At 46.5% G+C, this 24,741-nt stretch overlaps 1 protein-coding gene across 9 annotated transcripts in view; it reads left to right on the forward strand.

Annotated features, from left to right (window-relative positions):
- ARMH1 (armadillo like helical domain containing 1) overlaps nt 1-24,741 on the forward strand; it is a 52,489-nt gene that overhangs the window by 13,803 nt on the left and 13,945 nt on the right. For all 9 annotated transcript variants that reach the window (XM_059135547.1, XM_059135540.1, XM_059135548.1 and 6 more), the window contains 5 exons: nt 682-909; nt 6,448-6,516; nt 7,234-7,400; nt 8,820-9,016; nt 11,191-11,275. In XM_059135547.1, the coding sequence (XP_058991530.1) occupies nt 704-909; nt 6,448-6,516; nt 7,234-7,400; nt 8,820-9,016; nt 11,191-11,275 (724 nt within the window). In that variant the 5' untranslated portion in view covers nt 682-703. The remainder of the gene's footprint in view (nt 1-681; nt 910-6,447; nt 6,517-7,233; nt 7,401-8,819; nt 9,017-11,190; nt 11,276-24,741) is intronic.

Below are 24,741 nucleotides of genomic sequence, written 5' to 3' on the forward strand. Positions count from 1 at the left end.
TGTTTTTAAGAGAGTTTGTATAAAAGCCCAAGGTATAAGGTTAAGGAGCATTTTTCCTTAGCTGATTGGTATGAGAAGGGCCAGGTCTCTAAACACCCCCAAATCTCTGGCCCTAGGTGAAGTAAGGGGTGAAAGCGACTCGGGTTTTTAGCAAACACCTTCATTTCAGCTGGTTCTTTAGTTACTGGCATCCACAGAGAATCCAAGGAGCTAAAACGTTAGCTCTTAAAGGTGAAGTAGATATTTACTACCTTAATTTTTTTTAAGGATTTTATTTATTTATTTAACAGAGAGAGAAATCACAAGTAGGCAGAGCAGTAGGCAGAGAGAGCGGGGGAAGCAGGCTCCCTCCTGAGCAGAGAGCCCAAAGTAAGGCTCCATCCCAAGTCCCTGAGATCATGACCTGAGCCGAAGGCAGAGACTTAACCCACTGAGCCACCCAGGCACCCACCCTACCACCTTGATACTCTTAACACCTTTACAACACAGCTAAATCCTCTCTGTTCAAGTAGGAGATGATCAGTTCTAGAGGTGTATTTTGAATGTCACAACATCTACATGGGTGACAGAGGCTCACCCCACCTCAAGCCAATTGTTGGAAAAGCAAAACCCATAGAGTAACCTGTGGGACTTGCACAGTTCTAAATATTAGGAGACCTGTCTATTTTCCCTTCTCTGTAGCCAACTTGAGGACTCACTGACCATGACCTCTATAAAGGAGCAGGCAGCAATTAGCCGCCTCTTGAGTTTTCTACAAGACTGGGACAATGCTGGCAAAGTCGCAAGGAGTCACATCCTTGACAATTTCATCAAGACCAACCAAGGCAAGACCTCTCCTGAACTGGAGCAGGAGTTTTCCCAGGGAGCCAGCTTGTTCCTGGTTCGCCTGACAACCTGGCTGAGACTCATGTATCCTTTGCTGAACAGAAATTAGTTGGGCAATCTTCAAAGGAGAAAAGGAATGAGGATTATTGGGACAGCTTTTCTCTTGATTCTCCCTAAAACTATAGATCAGGACAGCTGGTGACCAAAGTAGCATCCACAAAGTCAAGCACTCCCACCCTCCCTGTCTTCCCTCCCTATATGTGTATCCTCATTTTCATCCCGCTCCCGTCAGATCTGATGCGGGTATTCCTCTCCCCTCTTCAGGGTCTTTATTCTTCCTCTCTGATGGACTTCCCTTTTGCCTCCCTACCAGCTTTTTCATCGGCATTTACATACGCTCAAATTTCTTCCACCTTAAAAAATTAAATTAAATCCCCATCTCAACCACTATTCCACCTAGTTCCTGCCCTTCATGGTAAAGCTTCTTGAAAAGGTTATTGACTTTCCCTGTCTACGCTGCTTCACCTCCCTTTTCTCCTCCGCCCCCTGCAATCTGACTTCTGTCCCCTTCACTGATGCAGGTCTTGCCAAGGTTACCACTGTTGTTCTAAGTGCAAAACCCAGTGACTGCATCCTCGGTCATTCCACATGACCTCCCAGCAGCATTTGTCAACCATTACCACTTGTCAAAAAACTCTTCCCTGAAACTAACATAATGTTATATGTCAATTAAACTTCAATAAGAAGAGAGAGAGAGAGAGAGAGAGAAAAGAAGCGGGGAAAAGCACATACAGATCATCACAAAAACAAAAAACTACCCACTCTTCCCTTGGTTTCTGTGATACCAATTCTCTTGGTTTTCTCCTTTCTTTCGGTCCGTTCCTCTTTTGCTTCAGCCATCCCTGAAATGTGGATCTCCCTTGGGACTCCCCATCCACATCCCTCTCCCTCAGTGACCTAATCTATCATGATGATGTCAGCACCACTCCAGGTTAAGGGCTCTCAGTTGTGTACCCCTACCTGCATTTCTGTCTGGAATCTGAGTTCTATACCTATTCATCCAACAACCGTCTCCACTTCCACCCCACACAATGACTCTTATTTTCTGGCTTGGAAAACTGGGTGAATGGGGTGCCATTATGTGGGAAGAGAAAAGGAGTTGGGGTAGATAAGTCTGGTTTGGGACATGTTGTGTTGGAGGTGTCCATGCTCAGGAGTCCCCGAGAGAAATTGGGGTTGAAGACAGATTTGAAAATTTGGGTTATGCATACATTTCAGGATATTCCTGCACTATGTGCCTATAGCATTCCATGGATCATCTCAGATCCTTTTTTCCCCCTAAGACTTTACTTTTTAATAATCTCTACACCCAGTGTGAGGTTTGAACTCACAACCCTGAGATCAAGAGTCACAACTCTCTACCAACTAAGCCAGCCAGGTGCCCCTCAGATCCTTTTATTATATATTTTTCTCCTTGCCTGAACTTTCTCCTTTCCTCCAAATCTACTCCTTATTTGACTAATTCTTACTCCACCATTCAGACCTCAGTCTAAACATCCTTTCCTCAGGAAGCCCTTTTCTGAGGCCTAAACTAGCCTTGGTTCCCCTGTTACATCTCCTCATGGAAGCCCCTCTGTCTTCATCACTATAACATTGTGTTTGTACTTGCTTAATATTGGGGCACCTGGGTGGCTCAGTCGATTAAGTGTCCGACTCTTAATTTCAGCTCAGATCATGATCTCAGGATTCTAAAATTGAGCCCTGTGTCAAGTTCCATGCACTGAGCAGGAATCTGCTCGGGATTTTCCCTCTCCTTCTCCCTCTGCCCCTACCCCCTACCCCTGTGTGCTCTTGTGCATGCACGTGCTCTCTGTCAAATAGTATTTAAAAAAATATCTCGGGCACCTGGGTGGCACAGTTGGTTAAGCGCCTGAGTCTTGGTTTAGTCTCAGGTCATGATCTCAGGTTTGGGAGATGGAGTCCCATGTCTGACTCCACGCTCAGCACAGCCTGCTTAAAATTTCTCTCTCCCTCTTCCTCTGCCTCTCCCCTCACCTATCTCTCTCTCTCTCTCTCTCTCTCAAATAAATAAATAAATAAGTCTTTTTTAAAAATCTCTCTTCCCCACTGGATTATAGGCTCTGTGAGGGCAGGAATCACCTCTGTTCTCTTCATCTCTACATTCTTTTTTTTTTTTTTTTTTTTCATCTCTACATTCTTAATTCCCAGGATCATGCCTGGATAAGGGATACATAAGGGGTACATACTACATGTTTGTTCAGTAAAAGAAGGAGTGAACCAGAGCCTGCAGCTGGGCAGAACTAAAGGCTTCAGTAACCACAGCTCTCTTTTTCTCACAGTTAAGTCATCAATAAAATTTCTAATCAGACTCGGGCCCAGAACAGGCCAAGGGGAATACCATTGATGTCTCTAGGTTGACCCAATGTCCTCAGACATTAGTGTGCATAAAAGAGGTTTAAGTTGCAGATCAACAGTCTGCCTCCCCACCCTCAACCCGCTGTTCTGATGTAGTAGATTAAGGGAAGCTCCCTGGCCTCTTTGTTTCTAATACGCACTTTGACAGGGAACCCTGGTCCTTATGTCCATCTACTTCCTGAGGAGACAATCTCAGACAGGTGAATGACCTTCCAGATCTCAGATGAGTGAATGACCCGTCCAGGTCTCTCATGGTCCAAAGATGACACCTTGAGAAACATGAGCACCCATAATTTGGCTTCCACCTCACAACCTGTGACACTAACCTCCCCAAGGTTACCAGCAACCTCTTGGTCACCAAATCTAGACCACCCTCTCTGCCCTCCTCATCTTACTTGGCAGCATTTTCCATGTGACCTCAGGAGGAGGTGAGTGAGGCAGGGTTGTACAAGTACAGGGTCAAATCCCATCTTCAGTCAGAATTTTAATATTTTATTCATCATGGATTTTTTTTTAATTATTTGATCACTGTGTGGTTTGAGGCCCCTCAAAATGTCACAACTGAAGCACGTGCCTCACTCACCTCCCCCTAGTCCCGGCCCTGCTTGACCACCGCCCCTTCCTACGCTGTCCAGTCCCCCGCCTTCTCCCATGGCCGGTTCTCAGTCTCTGTGGCAGGATTGTTCCTCCCCCGCCCCTGAAGTGGTAGTGTCCTCTTCTTACTCAGTCATTGCCCTCACTGCCCTCGGCACTGTATCATCCTTCCCCATCTCCCAAGTGCCAGTCAGAACATCCAGTGTTTACAAGACACTATGGCACACTTATTGAATGAATGAAAGAACCGTGCTTTCAGACAACTGTTTGTTCACTGCCTACACCCGACACCATGCATAATTCCCTAACTTTTGGGGACCTTGTCATAAACAGAGAAAAGAGACCAGCTGAAGTGATGTCGTGTGTTACGTGAGTTGACCCCACGCCGCCTCCTCAGTCTTCTAGTTATGGTGGATCGGAAGGAAAACAAATCAACATAACATCATTATGTCTTGTAAAATTGACTACCACCTAGTCTCACATTAGCCTCAAACCCCTTTTTTAACCTCGAATTTCCAGAAGAGACCAGTAAAACTAAAGATTTATTTATTATAATGACAAAAGTATTAGTTACCATTTATTGAGTCTTTTTATGCTCTAGGCACTGAGCTATGTGATGTACAAATACCATCTCATTTGAGCCTAATGCCAAGCATAATAGGTGCTTGGCATTATCCCATTTTAGAAATAAGAGAGATGAGCTTTGGGGCGCCTGGGTGGCTCAGTCGTTAGGCGTCTGCCTTCAGCTCAGGTCGTGATCCCAGGGTCCTGGGATCGAGACCCACATCCCGCGGGCAGGATGCCTGCTTATCTGTCTCCCACTCCCCCTGCTTGTGTTCCCTCTCTCACTGTCTGTCTCTCTCTCTTTCTCTCTGTCAAAGAAATAAATAAAATCTTTTAAAAAGAGAGAGAGAGAGAAGAGCTTTGAAAGGTTGAGTAACTTCCTAGTGATGGCAAAGATAAGGTCTGAAATGGGTCTGTCTGGCCCAAAGCCCATACCCCATCCACTCTCCTATACCACCTCCCTCCCCGAGGACAGGGCAGACCCACAGTTCCACCTCCAACACCATCCGGGGAGATAATCTGCATAAATAGCCCTACACCCTTTGTCTGTCTCCATGCAGGAAGACCCGAGAGGAAGAACTCAGACTCTGACCTAGACTGCTAGGCTCAAATCCCAGTTCCGTCAGCTAGTTTTGATACCTGGACAAGTCATTCACCTGTCTGAAATTGTTTCCTCAGGAAGTAGACGGACATAGGACTAGCAGCCACCCCAGGGTGTGGGGAGGATTAAATGAGACAAGAAAAACAGAGCGTCCCTGTGCCGGGCATGCGCTCAATGCTTAGTACTAGTTAGCGCCTGCTGATACTGTGGCAAACTTCTGGAACTAATTGCTGGAAACAATGGACCAGAAACATGTGTAATGAGTGATTGTGAAAGCCAGACTAGCGTGGGACAGAGGAAGAAGAGGTGACAAATTTGGTGAGCCTGGCTGGTGACTGAGGAAAAGAGGGAGAAGGCAGGGAGGCAGGAACGGGGGCTCGTGGGGACCTGGATAGAGGACAGGGTAGGATTACAGAGACTGCCCTGTGGTCTGATAACCTGGCCTCCAGCTGTCGCTGCAACAGGCAGGGGAGCCTGGCTCCAGAGCAAACACTGTTTTTGCAGTAAAGAGCCTTTCCTAATGAGCCAATCTGTCTCCACTTCTATTGGCATCCTGGGAACCAGGGTGCAGCAGAGATAATTTGCCTCACGCGCCCTCCCCCCCAACAAAGCACCATTACCTCCAACCCATTACATTAGCCTTTATCAGTCTTGGAAGCTCTCAGTCATCCTCCATGAGCTGCAATAATTTCAGCTAATTTCTTAAGTGTTCTAAGAGCCTGTGATGTGTTATGAGCCTAGTAATTGTTGACTGGTTCCTTTTCTGTTGTGGGTTGATTTCATACCTTGTATCCGAGCTGATGCATGCTCTGGGTGCTTTATTACAATGAAGCTTTTTGCAAGGCTCATATTAAAAAATAACACTAAATACGGAGGTTGTTTTAAATCAGAGTTTAATTTTTCCACCATCTCCCATTGTTCTTATTAGGAAGGCACACAATCCTTCATAAAGATAGTGACCTCCAGTGTAAAGCTTTGAGCAAGTACAAAATTGAGAATTAATGATGAAGCCGATTATTTTTAGAGAAGTCTAAAAATGAGGCATAAAGTAATGAACTGTGCTGAGACCCAAGGGTGCAATGGTCATGACATAGAGAGGCTTGGAAAATTGACTAGGCTTTCTCCATGCACCTTTTATTCTTCAGAGCCTCCTTGTTCTGGAGGGGCCCTGTCAGACCCAAGGTGGCTGGCTGACCCCAGAAAAGCTTCCTGGGGAACTGGGAACAAGCCTGCTAGCACCGCCCACCCCTGTGCCCCACACTGCGTGTTTTTTGCCACTTCCCCTTCAACCTAGTAGCCCCTCTCCGATAAAGGGCACAATTCAACTGTCGGTCATCCTAGGCCATCGATGGTACCAGGAATCGACACAGAATCTGGTTACGGTGTGGAAAACTACCCTGAGATTCACTCTTTAACTTGTCATACAGCTATATGACTGGCTCCTGTTTAGATAAGCTTCTACAGTCTATTGGCATCTTCTTGTCAGCTGTGAGCAGGTGAGTTCTACTTCTAGGGAGACTCTGGGGTCTCAGTTGCATATGGGGTTCATGGTGCCCTTGGCATGCACACTACATGGGAGCACCACCTTCTACCAACATGAGTAGAAATCCATATTTTTAAGCTTGCCTAGACCCAGGGCCTCAAAAAATGTCATCAGTACTTGGTCTCTCCCTCTCTCTCTGTCTCCATTTCTCAGCTCTGTTCCCCTCTGTGTTCATAGGCCTCCATGTGCTATGGCCCTGGGAAGCTACAGACATGCGTCCTTCCTGCTCAGCCACACTCAAAAGAGAGCATATCTTTGCCAGGGGTTCCCAAGAAAGTCCCAGGTGTTGAACTTCATTGGACTGAGGTCACATGGCTGGTCCCAACCAATTACCACCGCCAGAATGATGGCATAGCCTGTAACCCGCTTACCCCGCCAAAACCACACAGCCCGTATGAGTGGCAGAGGGGTGATTCCCCAAGGGATAGTTGAGATGCTATTTCAAGAAGAAGAGGAACAGATCCTGGAAAACCAAACACAAGAAACATCCAACGTATTTAACTTTTGCACTTGCCGCTGGAAGGAAGAACTTCCCAATTATTGTGTCACTTTGCCCATGAACACTTCCTGGGTAAAGTTTGTGAAGGAAGGACCTTGAGATCCCTTAGAAAGGTGAGTGCCAAGGAACATGACAAATGTCTTATTTCTCCTCTTGTATTCCCCTGAACAGTAATCGGTACCTTATAGAATTTCTTGAAGTTGGAGGCGTCCTAACACTCTTGGAAATACTTGGGCTGGAGGAGATCAAGGAGGAGGACAAGAAGGAATCCATCAAGCTACTTCAGGTTATTGCAAACTATGGCAGGAAGTACAAGGAGCTCATCTGTGAAAGCTATGGTGGGTCCTGTGTTAGGATGGGGTTGGCGATGCCATGTCTTTTTTTTTTTTTTTTTTAAGATTTTATTTATTTATTTGACAGAGAGAGATTACAAGTAGGCTGAGAGGCAGGCAGAGAGAGAGAGGAGGAAGCAGGCTCCCCGCTGAGCAGAGAGCCCGATGCGGGACTCGATCCCAGGACCCTGGGATCATGACCTGAGCCGAAGGCAGCGGCTTAACCCACTGTGCCATGTCTTCCTAGGGGCCTGGGTGTAATGGTGGCGGCACCCAGCACCACTCTCGGAAAAGGTTGCATGGAAGCACTTTGTACAGTAGAGTCAGTTAGCTCCTGTCCATGTCACCACCACGAGAGTCAGATTTATGATTTTCTTGATTCATCATTTGCTCCAATCTTTCCATGGTAGTTTTGGAAATACTTCTCCATTTTAAATATATCTTCGTTCATGCATCCATTCAACAAAGATTTATTAAGCCATTCCCTAAAATCCTTTGTGAAATTAAGTGAGTTATGAATAACTCTAGAAATAAAATGGAAATAAAATCAATGAATATGGGCACACACGCGCGCACACACACGTGTATGTATCTAGTGCTGGGAATACAAAGATGAATAAAATACAGTCCTTGTCCTCAAAGAGCTTACAGTGTGGTGAGAAGGGTAAATAACCCTGTAAATTTCCTATGTGCCATCAAGTGCTCTGACCGAGGGGGATGGAGAAGATACCACCCCCAACACACCCCTTTCTCAAAAGAACTTTTTTTTTTTTTAAAGATTTTATTTATTTATTTGACAGAGAGAGATCACAAGTAGGCCGAGAGAGAGAGAGGAGGAAGCAGGCTCCCTGCTGAGCAGAGAGCCCGATGTGGGACTCGATCCCAGGACCCTGAGATCATGACCTGAGCCGAAGGCAGCGGCTTAACCCACTGAGCCACCCAGGCGCCCTCAAAAGAACTTTTCATCATGGTTCTCCTCTGTCTCCCCATGGCCTCTCTGGGCCTCAGTGTATATATCCATAATATGGGACTAACCTCTCCCTCTTGGTATAGGTTAACCTGGGATTAAACAAGGCAACATTTGTCAGAACATTTTGTAAACCCCGCTGAATGCTGCACATGTGTTATGATCAGGCAGCAATCCCAAAACCCATGTTTAATTGTGCCTTTCGCAGAGCCATTTTAAACTTTAGAACAGATTTTGACACGCTGACATGCCTGTGTCGAACCACACCCTCGGGTCACAGAACCACGAAGCAAACAAGACAGTGAGGCAACATGAGAACTGAGCCTTGATTCTGCTTTGCTTGAATGGGCCTGGTTCACCCATCTCCATCGCCCCCCCCTGCCCATATTAGGTCACCTTGAGTAAGGATTGTGTTCCTTATCCCTTCTAACTGAGCCTTTCCTCTCTTCTGTGCTCAGGCGTGAGATCCATAGCAGAATTCTTGGCAAAGTCGAAATCCGAAGAGACCCAGGAAGAAGTGCAGGTTCTGTTGGATTCTTTGGTCCATGGAAATCCCAAGTACCAGAACCAAGTATACAAAGGTCTGATAGCTTTGCTGCCCTGTGCGTCACCTAAAGCTCAGCAGCTGTCCCTGCAGACTCTCAGAACTGCGCAGGTGGGTCCGGGCTGCATGCGTCCATGGTTCTGATGCAACACACTAGCCTTAAAATTACCTGCCGCGGTTGCCCTTCCTGCAGGCATGAGAAACAGAGCTCGCTCAGCCTCCCATGGCGTGTCTGCTACTCAATCAGCGTCACTTCCAGAAGGCCAAGGCGGGGCAAAGAGTTCATGTCTCCCAGCAGAGTGATTTGTCCTGTTTACTTAAGGATCAGAAAGATATTGGCAGGCTTAAAAGTGGTGGAGACAAGCAACAAGGATGATGAAAAGACTGTAGAAAAGCTTACAGGAGTCAATTTGGTAGGGAAGGGATCACAGTGCTTTTGCAGACCGCACGGGAGGGAGAGGCCAGATAGCCAGGGCTTGGAAAAGCTCCTTCTCTCTCTCCCTGGCTTCCTCTCAGTGCCCTGGAATGTGAGTGGGATCTGATTTGGGACATGGTGTCCACAGGAAAACACCGTGCTAGTCAGGAGGGACAAGAGGCTCCAAGAGGTGTCTTAGGATCCTTTAGCAAAAGCTCTCAAAACAGCTCCACGCTGGAGTTAGGGAGACAGGAGTGTAGAGGGATGGTGAGGCCTCCCCTGTGGCAGTGGGAACAGAGGCAACTGGGTCAGACAGGCATTTTTGAGGCAGAGCGCCTGGGACAAGGGGCAACAAAAGAAAAGCCATCAAACGTGATAGCTCACTTGGGGCTTGGCAGCCAGCTGAGCTGTGTGCACCACCAAGAGAGAGCAGGAGAACCCATCGGACTTGGGAGGAGTTAGGTTTCGACTCCATGAGCCTTGGTGGCTCCCCAGCGCCATCCAAGGAGCAGGCCCAGCTGGCTGCAGAAGATGTTAATGGATCATTTGTGTAAGAAATAAAACAAAACAAAACAAAAAATCTTAGGCCTCCCTCCCATAGATTCTGACCTTTGGTAATGACTTTTGGTAATTCAGGAGGCCTTTGGTGATGCTTTTTCTTTTTAAGCTCCCCAAGTAATTCTGAGTGCTAGCTCAGTTAAGGATTACTGTTAAGGACATCTGGTAGACACCCCACCCACCACACAGTAGAAAATAAAAGTCTGAAAAGAGACCCGAGAGGAGGATGGCAGTTGAGTTTCCTGAGTGGAGACGGGATCACTGAAATGACAGAAGTGAGTGAGGTCAGCCAGGTAAAATGAACCAAGTAAGAGGAGAATTGCCAGCATTTACGAGACAGCTGAGCAAGATGGGCCAACAAGATGGCTGATTGTCACTGTTATTTCTGGTTTCCATTTATTAAGTGCCTCCTATCTGCCAGGCACTGTGCCAGGGGCTTCCACGATCTCTTAGTCTTCACAATAGCTGATGGAGGCAGACACTTTAAAGATGGGGTAACTGAACCTTGAGGGGCATTCGGTGACTTATTCAAGGCCACACATGGAGGAAGAGGTATGTACTAAGCAGGCATTTAAATCCAACTCTTCCTAACTTCAGAGTTCTTAGTCTTTCCATAGGCCACTCTGCCTTTTTGGTAAAGAGCAATGTAAGGTGTTAAAAGGAAACAGGAAAAAACCCAGGACTGTGAAAGTGAAGGGAAAAGAGTTTTGACAAGGACAACATGACCAGCTGGGTCAAATACCATAGAGAGGCTAAGTGTAGGTAGCACAGAAAGACGGTCCCCCCATGAAAAGTCTGGGTGAATGTTGGTCCCATGGCAGGAGAAGTTAAATTGCAGCAGCCTGTCAAAGGAGGCACGGAGGCTGAAGTGGCTTCCCCTGGGCTCCTGGGAGGCTTAGGAGTGGAGAGAGGAAAAGGGCAATAACAAGAGAAGATCAAGCTGAAGGACAATTGTGTGCAAAGTAGGTGGGCTTGAGGATGTTCATGCCAATGGACAGGAACCGATGCACACATAGAGATTGAAGAGGTAGAAAAGAGGGGTTCCCCAATCAGGTGAGGTCCTGAAGGAGAGAAGATTTAGGATCCTGGAGGAGTTCTATTCTCCCTAGCTGGTATCCACCCTTCCCCCCAGCAAGGGAGCCGGCTTGTGCCTGCTCCTCTAGCAGGTCGCCACCTGGGCCCAACTGACTCACCATTACCCTCCCTCTCCCCATTTGGCCAGGCTGCCCAGCCATTGGCCAGCCTGCTCTTCATTTCTTCCAGGTGTACTAGATCTTAAGTAACCCCCTTGTGCTGTTGTCTGTCTCGTCAGTCAATCATTGGAACCACCCACCCCAGCATCGTGGAGTGCGTCCTGAAGGTGCTGCGCACGATGCACCTGGAAGTCCAGTATGAAGGTAGGGGGGCCGCTGGGTCTGTTCCTACTCACACGGTACAGAAGCTGATCATGAGAACTAGACAGACTAGCTCCAAGCAGTTTTCTCTTAGTCACAAAGGACTTTGCTGGGTATCCTGAGAGCCTTGGCAGATGGTAGATGCTGGTTCCGTCTGATTGGCAAGTTATTTAGAAAATGACAGTCACTTTCTGTACTTCACATCAGCCTCGTGGTAATTTAACATTTGCTGTGATCCACCGGGGTCCAGCGCTGGCTGGTTCCCAGTCTTTGTTTTGTTTTGTTTTAAGATTTTATTTATTAAAAAAAAAAGATTGTATTTATTTTTATTTTTGTGAGAGAGAGAGAGAGACAGCACAGGAGCAAGGGGGGTGGGTGCAGAGAGAAAAGCAGACTCTCTGCTGAGCTGGGAGCCTGACTTGGTACCCGGTCCCAGGCCCTTGGCTGGGATCATGACCTGAGCCAAAGGCAGACGCTTAACTGACTGAGCCACCCAGGCGCCCTCTGGTTCTGTATCTTATGTGGTACTCGCCACTAACCAGAAATTACCCAGAAAACTCTTCTTCTGAGAAACTAAACTGGAGGGACGCCAGGGTGGCTCAGTCGGTTGAAGGTCTCACTTTGGCTCAGGTTACGATCCCAGAGTTCTGGGACTGAGCACCATATTGGGCTCTCCACTCAGCAGGGAGCCTGCTTCTCCCTCTCCCTCTGCCTGCTGTTCCCCCTGCTTGTGTCCTCTCTCTCTGACAAATAAATAAAATCTTTTAAAAAAGAAACTAAACTGGACAGTGGTAGTATTAATACGTTTGTGTGTATTCAGTCCTCCTCTGTGCCAGCTACTTTCTATGCATCATTTCATTTAATTCCCAAAAGAACAACAAGAGTACAGAGACTGGCATGTATTAGGTATTCAAATGCTCACAGGAATGAATGGTGAGCATCAAAGAACATCAAAGAACAGAGATATTATGTATGCTTCCCAAGGTTATGCAGCTAACCAGAGTCAAACCAGATCTGACTCCAAAGCATAGGTTTTTATTTTTTTTTTTAAGGGATCTTTTTTAATTAAAAAAAAAAATTTTATATTTATTTATTTATTTATTGCGAGCAACAAAGCAAAGTTTATTGAGCAATAGTACAAAGCTCCCGAAAAGGGAGGGGACCCAAGAGGGTTGCCCTAGTGTGAGCCTTTAAAAAAAAAAATGATTTATTTATGTATTTGAGAGAAAGGGAATGCATGCATATCCATGGGGGGGGCAGGGGGAAAGGGAGAAAGAGTCTTAAGTGGACTCAAGGCTGAGCATGGAGCCCAACATGGGGCTCGATCTCATGACCCTGAGATCAGGACCTCAGCCAAAACTAGCTAGATGCTTAACCAACTGTGCCATCCAGGTGTCCCCAAAGTGTATGCTTTTTTTTTTTTTTTAAAGATTTTATTTATTTATTTGACAGACAGAGATCACAAGTAGGCAGAGAGAGAGAGGAAAGGAAGCAGGCTCCCTGCTGAGCAGAGAGCCCGATGCAGGGCTCCATCCCAGGACCCTGAGACCATGACCTGAGCCAAAGGCAGAGGCTTAACCCACTGAGCCACCCAGGCGCCCCTAAGCATATGATTTTAACATGAGCCCATGGCAGGTGTTTATAGGATGTTGTTTCCTTCCCTGTTCCTATAGTGGTTCAGAGAAGGAAGATTCTGTTTTCAACAGGAGGGAGCAGAGAAGGGTTTGCTGAGAAGGTAGTGTCTGAGCTGACCTTAGAGTATGGGAAGGAGTTGGGAAAGTGGAAAGGAGCAGAGGAGGGCATTCTGGAAAGAGGAATGGTATAAACTAAAGGCCCAGACATACAGAAGTACAAGATGTATCAGAGGAATGACAGGTAGATCATTTAGTGGAAGTTTGGTAGATGTCTTAGCCCAGGAAGACCTAGAAGAATAGGCCAGGACCAGACTGAGGAGCACCTTGAATGCCAGATGGAGTCGTGGGCACTCTGTCCAGGAGGTTACCTGGGTGGCAGTGTCCACACCAGATCAGAATCACAGGGAAACCCAAGTCTGGAAGCCAGTTGGAAGGCCTTGCGTGCTGGTCAGACAACAAAGTAAGAATGTCACCATCTAGCCAAATACAGAGGCCCTGGGAAGAAGGAATGGACAGGATTGGGAAGTGCCTGGATGTGGGGAATGAGGTAGCCTATGGACAGGGGAATGGGCAGGGCTGAGGAGGCTGAGACACAGAGGTCCATGAAGTAGGTATGTGTGGACGTTCGTAAATATCAGGATTTCCGTGTCCAAAATGGCAGGTGGGTAGAGCCCCAGATCCGGGAAGCCTGGGAGGGGCAGAAGGAGCAGGCAGGTACCAGGGTTCAGGTGTGCATGTGAGATCCTGGGGAAGACCAGCCAAGGTCCAGAGGGGGACTTCAAATATCAATTGTTTTTCAGAGGCAGTGTTGAAATTGATGTCGGTCTGTTTTTCCTGCAGCAGCATTGCCATTTGTTTAGTTTTTGGACCCCTGCAGATGTGCTTGGGAAAGTGGACCTTGTGTGGTGAGAAGTAATGCTGTGTTAAAATATTACAAGCTGGGGTGCCTGGGTGGCTCAATGGGTTAAAGCCTCTGCCTTCAGCTCAGGTCATAATCCCGGAATCCCCCTGCATTGGGCTCTCTGCTCAGCAGGAAGCCTGCTTCTCCCTCTCTCTCTCTGCCTGCCTCTCTGCCTACTTGTGATCTCTGTCTGTCAAACAAATAAATTTAAAAAAAAAAAACTCAAAAAATAATAAAAATTAAAAATATATATAAGCTGGAGGAGTGTCTCCTAGCCGGGGAGGGGTCAGCAGTGAAGGGTAGGGTAGTGGAGGGACCTGAATAAAGGTTAGACCCAGCAGCAGAGAGCTGTCACTGCACTGGAGCTGGGGATGGAGTGCGGGATAGAGTGCGAGTGGCGCAGCAGTGATCTGGCAGTAGACTCATGTTAGGAAACATAGTCAAATGGCCCAAAAAGACTGCTTGGTGGCACTGAGCCTCCCTCCCTGCCACCACCTCCATGGGGCTCACATGACCACTCCTACTCATCATCACTTCTTAGCTTATGTCTTTTTCTCCAAGGCTGTCCCTCTCCTGCCTTTCAGCCCTGCCCAGATGTCAGCCCTCCTTCCTTTGTACCACCCTGCACCTCCCTTCCGGGGTCCCCCCAGCCATGGAGCAGTCTTCTCCAGAATGCACAGCACAGTTACAGGCAATTCTCTTTTTTCCTTTTTTTATTTTTTTTAAGATTTTATTTATTTATTTGAGAGATCACAAGTAGGCAGAGAAGCAGGCAGAGAGAGAGGAGGAAGCAGGCTCCCCACTGAGCAGAAAGCCCCATGTGGGGGATCGATCCCAGGATGCTGGGATCATGACCTGAGCTGAAAGCAGAGGCTTTAACCCACTGAGCCACCCAGGCGCCCTTTCCTTTTTGTTTTTTTTAATTTTATTTATTTATTTAACGAGAGAGGCACAGCAAGAGAGGGAACACAAGCAGGGGGAGTGGGAGAGGGAGAAGCAGGCTTCCCACTGAGCAGAGAGCCTAATGCGGGGAGGGGGGTGGATCCTGGGATTCCAGGATCATGACATGAGCTGAAGGCAGAGGCTTTCACCCACTGAGCCACCCAGGCACCCCTCAGTGCACTTCTTACCACTTCTGACCTTATGTTCTCAGACCAGTCTCCGGCATAAGGTAGGTCCTTGTTGCATAGTTGTTGAGGGAGAGAGGGAGGGAGTTCTGCCTATACACCCTGAATCCTGAAAGAGGCAGAGAAGCGTGTCGCTTTCTCACTGCCTTTTTTTTTTTTTTTAATCAGGATCTTATTCTATTTTTTTTTTAAGATTTTATTTATTCATTTGACAGACAGAGATCACAAGTAGGCAGAGAAGCAGGCAGAGAGAGAGGAGGAAGCAGGCTCCCTGCTGAGCAGAAAGCGGGATGTGGGGGGTTGATCCCAGAACCCTGGGATCATGACCCGAGCCAAAGGCAGAGGCTTCAACCCACTGAGCCACACAGGCACCCCTCTCACTGCCTTTTTGGTTTGTTGTCTCCTCCTGTGATAACAGTGAAACTATGAGCTCCAAGAGCATTTCGGGTAGACCAGACTCATAGCAGGTACTCAAGAGATGTCTGGTGAATGAAGGAATTACACTCTTTCACCAGGGACTTCAAAGTGTCTTGGTGCAACTGGGAAATAGAGCGTGTGTGTGCAGTTGTCCACTAGGGGGAGCTATTCCACAGGCTGGGCAGAACGGAAGGAAGCTCAGGGAGAGAAAACCGGGTGGGCTCCCACTGAAAATCCTCCCAAGGCAGGAGAGGGAAGGTCTGACAGGTCTCAGATGTGGTTCTAACAGTGTCGACCAGACAGAGAGGATCAGAGAGGAATTTCTCTGAGTTGGAGGACACCAAATTGCAAAAACAAGCTAAAGTTCCCCCAGGGTGATGGCAACAGTCATGGAAGAGAAGCCAGGGGTGGGTGGTAGAGCGTAACAGGTCAGGGTTGGTTTGTTTTTAAAAAACAAATATTGGGGCGCCTGGGTGGCTCAGTGGTTTAAGCCGCTGCCTTCGGCTCAGGTCATGATCTCAGGGTCCTGGGATCGAGTCCCGCATCAGGCTCTCTACTCAGCAAGGAGCCTGCTTCCCTCTCTCTCTCTCTCTGCCTGCCTCTCCATCTACTGTCAAATAAATAAATAAAATCTTTAAAAAAAAAAAAAAAAAAAAAAAAAAACAAATATTGATTGAACATCTGCAGTGTGCCAAGTACTATGCCAAGCACTGGGGCTGGGGGTGGGAGGGTTGCTTGTGTTTGTATTGAGAAGGAAAAGGAATAGTTCAGAAGGAGGAGGGGAAGGAGGCTGGGGGTAGTTGACATCACTCTCCCGAGAAGGCTGCAGGGAAGGTAGAATTCCCAGGGAGAGTCCAGTGACAAGGGGGTGGAGAGGCTTAGGAGGCAAAGTGACTCCTTCCCTTGCAGTGGGGGTCAGCGGAGCTGGAGCCAGGTGACGGCTTCACCTCTTTTTTCATTGAGAACTCTACCTCCCCACCTCCGAATCTGCTAACCTGCCTGGCCTATGACCCATGTTCTCTGCCCTCTTTTCCATTTCAACTGAGTGTCCCTGCTCCTACTGCATGCCCACTCTCCTGCTTTTTCTTATTCTCTGAAACACATTCATAAAACCCTCTCATAAACAGAGCCTCTCTTTCTCTCTAGAGGATCATCTCCAGTGACATGCAAATCTGTTCTGTATCTCCCATCTTAAAAAAAAAAAAGAGCCCTTCCTTGGGGGCTTTCATCTATGGATTAAAGGAGATTTAAGAGACCTGCCTCCCCAAATTAAATTAAATGATAGCATTTAAGGGTGCAAACTCCTCCTTGACCCCAAGTTCCCCTCCAGCTACTCATTTTTCCATTTTCTTCCTACCTGATCTCTCAGCTACTTTTGACCCAACTGGCCCAAGGCAACTGGTTTTCTTCTCTGGGGCTCTGTGATACAACTTTCAGTTTTCCTCCCTCAAGCTGGGTCTGCCATGTTTGTTAGACTCGCTTTGCTACTTTCTCCTATTTCTACCCGACTGTTGGGTCAGCCTACTTCTCATCTCTTTACCCACACCTTCTGTCCACATGATTTTTGTCTAGTTCCCAGCTTTACACACCACATCTATGTTAAATATTCAGGTACCAGACTGTGTCTCTGGCACAATCTTTCCCCCAAAATCTCCCCAGACATCTGAAATTTATAGGCAAAACAGAACTCTTAGTTTTCTTCCCAAATCCTACCCTATCTCCTATTTTCAGTAAAAGGTGCCACCGCCAACGCAACTGCTCCAGTAAAAAGTGTAGAACTAGTACCAAATGATCTACTTTCTCTCACCTGCCACCCTGTCCACCCTTACTGAGTCCTCTCTGCACTGTCCCTACTTCCATCTCTCTGTCCCCACTGCCACCATGATCGCCCACGGCTAACCTCCCATCCTTTCTGCTAACTTCCGCTTCTATCCTGGCCGCCTATAAGCCACTCTTCCATTGCAGCCAGAACAATCATTTCAAAAAAATAGCTTTCCCTTGCACCTGCACAAAACTCTACACACCTGCCATGTCCAGCAAAGCTTCTGGAAGGCTTTTCCCCCAGGCCTTGGATTGATGGACAACTTCTCAAACTTTAGCTCAGACATCACCTCAGAGAGAGGCCTCGGACCACACTCTTTAACGTGTCCCCAGTTCTCCTCCATTGCCCGCCCTCGGGCTCTCTCCAACATGCTCCATCACTGCACTTAACCTCTTTCAGATTACCTTGTTCATTCATTTGCTTGTCTAGTGTCTGTGCTCTACAGTAAGAAAGTCAGCCCCCGGGGCGCCTGGGTGGCTCAGTGGGTTAGGCCGCTGCCTTCAGCTCGGGTCATGATCCCAGAGTTCTGGGATCGAGTCCCGCATCGGGCTCTCTGCTCAGCGGGTAGCCTGCTTCCTCCTCTCTCTCTCTCTGCCTGCCTCTCTGCCTACATGTAATCTCTCTCTGTCAAATAAATAAATAAAATCTTTAAAAAAAAAAAAAAAAAAGAAAGAAAGTCAGCCCCCCTGAGACGTGAGACTTCATCATCTTTGTCTACTACTGGACCCCTGGTGCCCACACAGTACCAGCAAAAGCAGCCTCTTAGCTATTTGTCGAATGAGTGAATGGAGATGAGTGAATCTTGTATATATCCAAGCTTATACGACAGTCATCATATTGGAATTAGAATTTGAAATAACTGGTTTGTTCAGCCCAGGTGGCTAGGTGGAAGCCGTATGTATCAAATGATCTTTTATTTCTTGAGAGTTCTTAGGGCCAAGGAAGAGAGTTTGGAGGGGGAGAAAAAAAGGAAAGTTTCCTGGAGGAAAAGGTAAGAGACAGGAAGGCCACACACACACAGAGTGGATGCTCTGGTCGCCTATTGCTTCTGACAAACTGCTCCAAATTTAGTGTCATAAAATGATCACTATTTTACTCTCATGTAGTATGTGGGTCAAATGTTACAACAGGACACAGCAGAGATGGGTTATCTCAGCTCCCTATTATCAGGGGCCCACCAGGAAGACAGCTGGGGACAACAGCTGGAACGAGAGGCTAGTCCTGATTTTTCCTTTCCCCTCAGGCTCTAGTATGGTTCCACGCGGCAACTTTTCTCTTCTGAAAGATTGGAAGAGAACCCTGTGCGTCAGTTTTCCTGTTTTCCAGTCCTCAGGGCAGGGGATTCTGGCTGTCCATTCTTTGCCTGTTCACTTTGAAGTAGAAATAACCAGGCAAAGGGTACTGATGTCCACTAATTTCTCAGGTTTTTTTTTTTCCCCTAGAATTAAGACTTTAGAATTTCTTTTAATGATCATCCCATTTAACATTAGAGAGCCAAAATTAAAATTAAGGGAGGCCTTCTTCAAAGTGGCCCTGCCTGGAATTTATCTCCATTTATGATTTCTGTGAAGTGAAAAATGGCAGTTTCCTCCCAGGGAGGATTGCTATTCCAGGAACTGGTGGCAGGCAGGGACTTAATCATGACGAGCAGTCGAAAGCCACAGAAGGGATCGCTCACTGGTCTCCCTTCCTAGACAAGAGAAAGGTCAAAGTCACAGCGAGTTTTGCAGAAGAAATTAATGAGTTCTGTTGGGAATTTGAAATACATATGTGTGTGTAAATATATTGGTATTTTTTATCAATTAATTATCTTAGGATCATAAAAATTACTATGTATGACTTAATTAGAAGCAGATCAATCATTGCAAATTAATTTGCCAAAGATATGCCTGCCAAAAATCAATTAGCCAAACGACCAATTTGCTGAGTGCCCAATTCACCAAATTACTAATTTACTGACCACACATTTCTTTTTTTTTTTTTTAAGATTTTATTTATTTATTTGACAGAGAGAAATCACAAGTAGTTGGAGAGGCAGGCAGAGAGAGAGAGAGGAGGAAGCAGGCTCCCTGCTGAGCAGAGAGCACCATGTGGGACTCGATCCCAGGACGCAAGATCATGACCTGAGCCGAAGGCAGCGGCTTAACCCACTGAGCCACCCAGGCGCCCTGACCACACATTTCTTTTAAATATTTGTAAAGTATAAAGTATTGGTTGTATTAGTAGGACCTAAGAGAGCTGGGAGAAGCCAGGACTTCAGATTTCCCTGGGCCTTCACCCCTATCTGCCCTTTGTCGGCCCCTCCTTCTCTAGCGCTTGGTCTCTCTTTCTTTGTCCCACCTGTCCCCATCCCCTCTTCTCAAGGATGGGCTGGCTAGGCCATGCAGAAGGGTGACGTCCAGCAGCGTCCCCCCACCGTGTCCCCCTTCCCTGCCACAGCAGCTACAGAACCTGGGCAGAGAAAGATGATTCCTCAAAATTCCTCAATTCCTCAAAATGCTGCTTTGAAGACAAAATGAAAGTTGTTATATTCCAACTTTGCAGTAATCTACAAAAGCTGTTTAATCAATCCATCTGTATTCATTATCCATTGCTATATAACAAATTACCTTAAAACTTAGTGGCTAAAAAAAATTTTTTTTTAAGATTTTTATTTATTGATTTGAGAGAGAGAGAGAGAGTACAGAGAAAGAGGGAGAATCAGGGAGCCTGCTGAGGGACTCGATCCCAGGACCCTGAGACCATGACCTGAGCTGAAGGTAGATCCTTAAACAACTGAGCCACCCAGGCACCCTCCAAAAGAAACATTTATTATCTCACACAGTTTTTTTTTTTTAAGATTTTATTTATTTATTTGACAGAGAGCTATCACAAGCAGGCAGAGAGGCAGGCAGAGAGGAAGGGAAGAGGCCCCCTGCTGAGCAGAGAGCCTCATGCGGGACTTGATCCCAGGACCCCGAGATCATGACCTGAGCCGAAGGCAGTGGCTTAACCCACTGAGCCACCCAGGCACCCCTCTCACACAGTTTTTATGGGTCAGAAATCTGGGAACCTTAACTGAGTGGTTTTAGCTCCAGATATCTCAAAGGGCTGAGGTCATCTGAAGGTGTGACGGGTCCTGGAGGACCCGCTTCCAAAGTAGCTCACTCACACACCTCGTGAGTTACAGCTGGGTGTTGACAGGAAGCCTTGAGTCTTCACCACGTGGGCCTCTCCACAGGCTGCTTGACTGTCCTCACAACAGAGCAGCTGGCTTCTCCCAGAGTGATCTGAGAGCAGGCAAAGAGGAGGCCCCACTACTTTTTATTATCTAATCTCAGAAGTTGCACACTGTCACTTCTGTTTACCCTGTTCATTGAGGGTGGGGGAGAAAATGGGCTCACTCCTTAAGAGAAAACAGGCAAAATTTTTGTGGACATATCTTAAAACCACTGTACCATCTCAAAAAAAAAAAAAAATCACTATACCATCTCATAAAAATTGCTAAGAAATGAACACGTAGGGATAAGAAACAAATTTATGATAAAATGGAAATGCTTGTGAATTTGCAAAAATGGTCACTTGGGGAATAACATTTTTGTCTAATTGACCTAGAACCTAGGATTAATTTGACTTGCTAATAAAATGATCGTGTTTTGTGTAGTGAAGTTTCAAGTGTGGTTTATCAGCCACAAAGTACAATAGCAGCATTAATGGCTGAGCAAACTGTACCACACTAACCTAGTAGAATCCTCTAGAAATGTTACTTCAGGGAAACAGTGGTCCTAAGTGACAGGACAGACATGGGCAAGTCTTTGAATGTGTGATATCTCTTCCCCTGCCCCTCAAAGACCTGGAGAGAGACTGACAATGGACAAGAATGTCATTGTTAATTTTTCTTAGGGTTCAAGGTTACGTGGCTTCCTAATACTAAGGAGTATGATCTACTTAGAAATTAATCACAGACTTGGGGCACCTTGTTGGCTCAGTCAGTTGAGCATCTGACTCTTGATTTGGGCTCAGGTTGTGATCTCAGGGTTGTGAAATGGAGCCCCACATCAGGCTCCACGCTCGGTGGAGAGTCTGCTTGGGATTCTCTCTCTCCCTCTACCCTCTCCCTGCTTGTGTGCGCTCTCTCTCTCAAATAAATAAATATTGTCTTTAAAAAAGAAAGAAATTAATCAGATTTGGTTTAGTTCCTTTTTTCCACATAAACGCGTTTTTTCAAATTGTGGTGAGATTCACATAACAAAATTAACCAATTTAAAATGAATAATTCAGTGGTGCTGAGTCTACCCACAGTGTTGTGTGAACCACCACCCCATCCAGCTCTGGAACATTTTCATCACCCCATGTACCATGTATTTGCTCCCTGGCCCTTCCCCTCAGACCCTAGAATCCTTACTCTCTCTCCATGGATTTACTTATTCTGGATATTTCATACAAATGGAGTCATGCAATATGGTACCTTTTGCATCTGGCTACTTTCACTCCATATCACGGTTTCAAGCTTCATCCACGTGGAAGCGTGTGCCAGTACCTGCTTTCCTGTGGCTGAATAATACTCCATCGTGTGTATATCCCACAGATTGTCTATCCAGTCACCCACTGATGGACATCTGGGCTGTCTCCTTCTCTGGCTATTGTAAATAGTGCTGCTATGAACTTGCATGTACTTGTATTTGTTTGAGTGTGTGATTTCAATTCTTCGAGGTATATACCTGGGAGTGGAATCACCAGGTCATAGATTAATTCTGTCCAGCCTTTCGAGAAATTGTCAAACTGTTTTCCACAGCAGCTGCACCAGTTTCCATTCCTACTGGCAATATATGAGGGTTCTAATTTCTCCACATCCTTGCCAACACTTGTCATTGTCCTTTTTTTTTTTTTTTTTTTAACAGCCATCTTAGGGCATGGTGGAGTGGCGGTACCTCACTGTAGCTTTGGTTCGCATTTTCCTAATGACTAAAGATGTTGAACATCTTGTCAGGTGCCTCTTGGTCATTTATATTTCTTTCTTGGAGAAATACCGTCTCAAGTCCTAGGCCCATTTTTAGAAATTGGCTTGTTGGACGCCTGGGTGGCTCAGTGGGTTAAGTCACTGCCTTCAGCTCGGGTCATGATCTCAGGGTCCTGGGATCGAGCCCCACATCGGGCTCTCTGCTCAGCAGGGAGACTTTTCCTGCCTCTCTGCCTACTTGTGATCTCTCTCTGTCAAATAAATAAATAAAATCTTTAAAAAAAAAAAAAAGAAAAGAAGAGAAAAGAAATTGGCTTGTCTTTTCGCTATTGAATTGTAAGAGTTCTTTCTATATTCTGGATACCAGAATGGCTTCTGAGGGTTGTCTTTTCACTTTGTATTTTCAAGATTTTATTTATTTATTTATTTGACAAAGATAGAGAGAGTAAGCAAGCACATAAGCGGGGGGAAGGGCAGAGGGAGAAGCCAACTCCCGGGCTGAATAGAGAGGCCTACACTGGTCTCCATCCTAGGCCCCACGGATCATGACTGGGCCAAAGGCAGACATTTAACCAACAGAGCCACCCAGGCGCCCTTGTGTTCTCTCACCTTTCTGATAATGTCCTTTGTTGGTTTATTTTTAAATGGTTTACATTTTTCATTCATTCATTTACTAAAAGAGCAGGCACTGAGCTGGGCACTGAGTGTATAGTGACAAATGAAACGAAGTCCCTGTCCGGCTAGAGCTTTTTTTTTTTTTTTTTTAAGATTTTATTTATTTATTTGACAGACAGATCACAAGTAGGCAGAGAGTCAGGCAGAAAGAGGGAGGAGGAGAGAGCAGAGAGCCCGACGTGGGGCTCAATCCCAGGACCCTGGGATCATGACCTGAGCTAAAGGCAGAGGCTTTAACCCATTGAGCCACCCAGGCACCCCTAGAGCTTTGACTCAGCAGTCATAATACCAGGAATGACAACTAGTCATCGCTACCAGTGACTGGTGAGGACTGTGTGCCGGGCATGGTTTTAAGCTCTGCAATCGTGTCACACAGTCCTCAGAACAATCCTGAGAGGTAGGTACTATTATCATTCCCAGTTTTCAGGTGAGGAAACTGAGGCACAGAACAATTGAATAGCCCACCAAAAGTCTCAGAGACAGTAAGTGGGAAAGTTGTGGGTCATACCCAGGCAGGCTGACCCCATCAACCAAGTCCTCACCACCACACTGTCCTTTCTCTCCAGTATTACAGAAACAAGACTTTTAACATTTTTACCACTTTTGAGAAACAGTCAAAAACCTGAGGATGGACAATATTATTATTACCATAAAAAATAATTATGTTTTCTTCATACCCTTTTCAGGGTCATGCTAATACCATAAGATCTCATTTTCTAATTTTTTTTTTAATTTGACAGAGATCACAAGTAGGCAGAGAGGCAGTCACGGAGAGGGGAAGGGAAGCAGGCTCCCTGCTGAGCAGAGAGCCCCCCAGGGTCCTGAGCCAAAGGCAGAGGCTTTAACCCACTGAGCTACCCAGACACCCTAAGATCTCATTTTTAAAACTACACCTTTGCGGGACGCCTGGGTGGCTCAGTTGGTTAAGCAGCTGCCTTCAGCTCAGGTCATGATCCCAGGGTTCTGGGATCGAGTCCCGCATCGGGCTCCTTGATCGGCATGGAGCCTGCTTCTCCCTCTGCCTCTGCCTGCCTCTCTGTCTGCCTGTGCTCACTCGCTCTCTCTCCCTCTGTCTGTCTGACAAATAAATAAATAAAATCTAAAAAAAAAAAAAAAAAAAAACTACACCTTTGGTGCCATAGAACCTTGTGCCTTTACTTTCCTCTTCTGAGCTAACCCATATCAGCAGGGATGTGGCTATGTAAAGAGGCCACCTCTCCATGTGACTTCATGTGATTTCTGGCTATGTAAGAGTCCACCTCTCCATGTGACTTCATTGAACAACAGTCACAAGACTCTGATGTCAAAGGAGAGTTTAAAATAAAAGTCTGCTGAATATTCTTAAAATATATGTTATTTCCCTGAAATTATATACTTCAACTGCCACACTTTATTCACTGTTCGTTTTATTTACAGTCTGCCGTAGTTGTTTGTTTAAATAGGAAGTCATTGGGGAACACTCCTTTCTTTTTTTTTTTTTTTTTAAGATTTTATTTATTTATTTGACAGAGAGAAATCACAAGTAGATGGAGAGGCAGGCAGAGAGAGAGAGAGGGAAGCAGGCTCCCTGCTGAGCAGGGAGCCCGATGTGGGACTCAATCCCAGGACTCTGAGATCATGACCTAAGCCGAAGGCAGTGGCTTAACCCACTGAGCCACCCAGGCACCCGGGAACACTCCTTTCTAATGGCCCAGTTTGCCTGACCCTCAGAAACTCCATGTCTGCCCTGGCATGGCCTGGCACCCTCTCCCCTCGGGTGCCGGGGGTGGTGGTCGGTGCTTCCCTCAGGGGCCCACATACAGGTGGGTTGGATTCCTGGCCTTGAAGAGCAGACTCCCATGGAAGACGCTATAGTCTTTTTTTTTTTTTAAAGATTTTATTTATTTGACAGACAGAGATCACAAGTAGGCAGAGAGGCAGGCAGAAAGAGAAGGGGAAAGCAGGCTCCCTGCTG

Source organism: Mustela lutreola, chromosome 10 (assembly GCF_030435805.1).
Source record: "Mustela lutreola isolate mMusLut2 chromosome 10, mMusLut2.pri, whole genome shotgun sequence".
Taxonomy (NCBI): Eukaryota; Metazoa; Chordata; class Mammalia; order Carnivora; family Mustelidae; genus Mustela; species Mustela lutreola.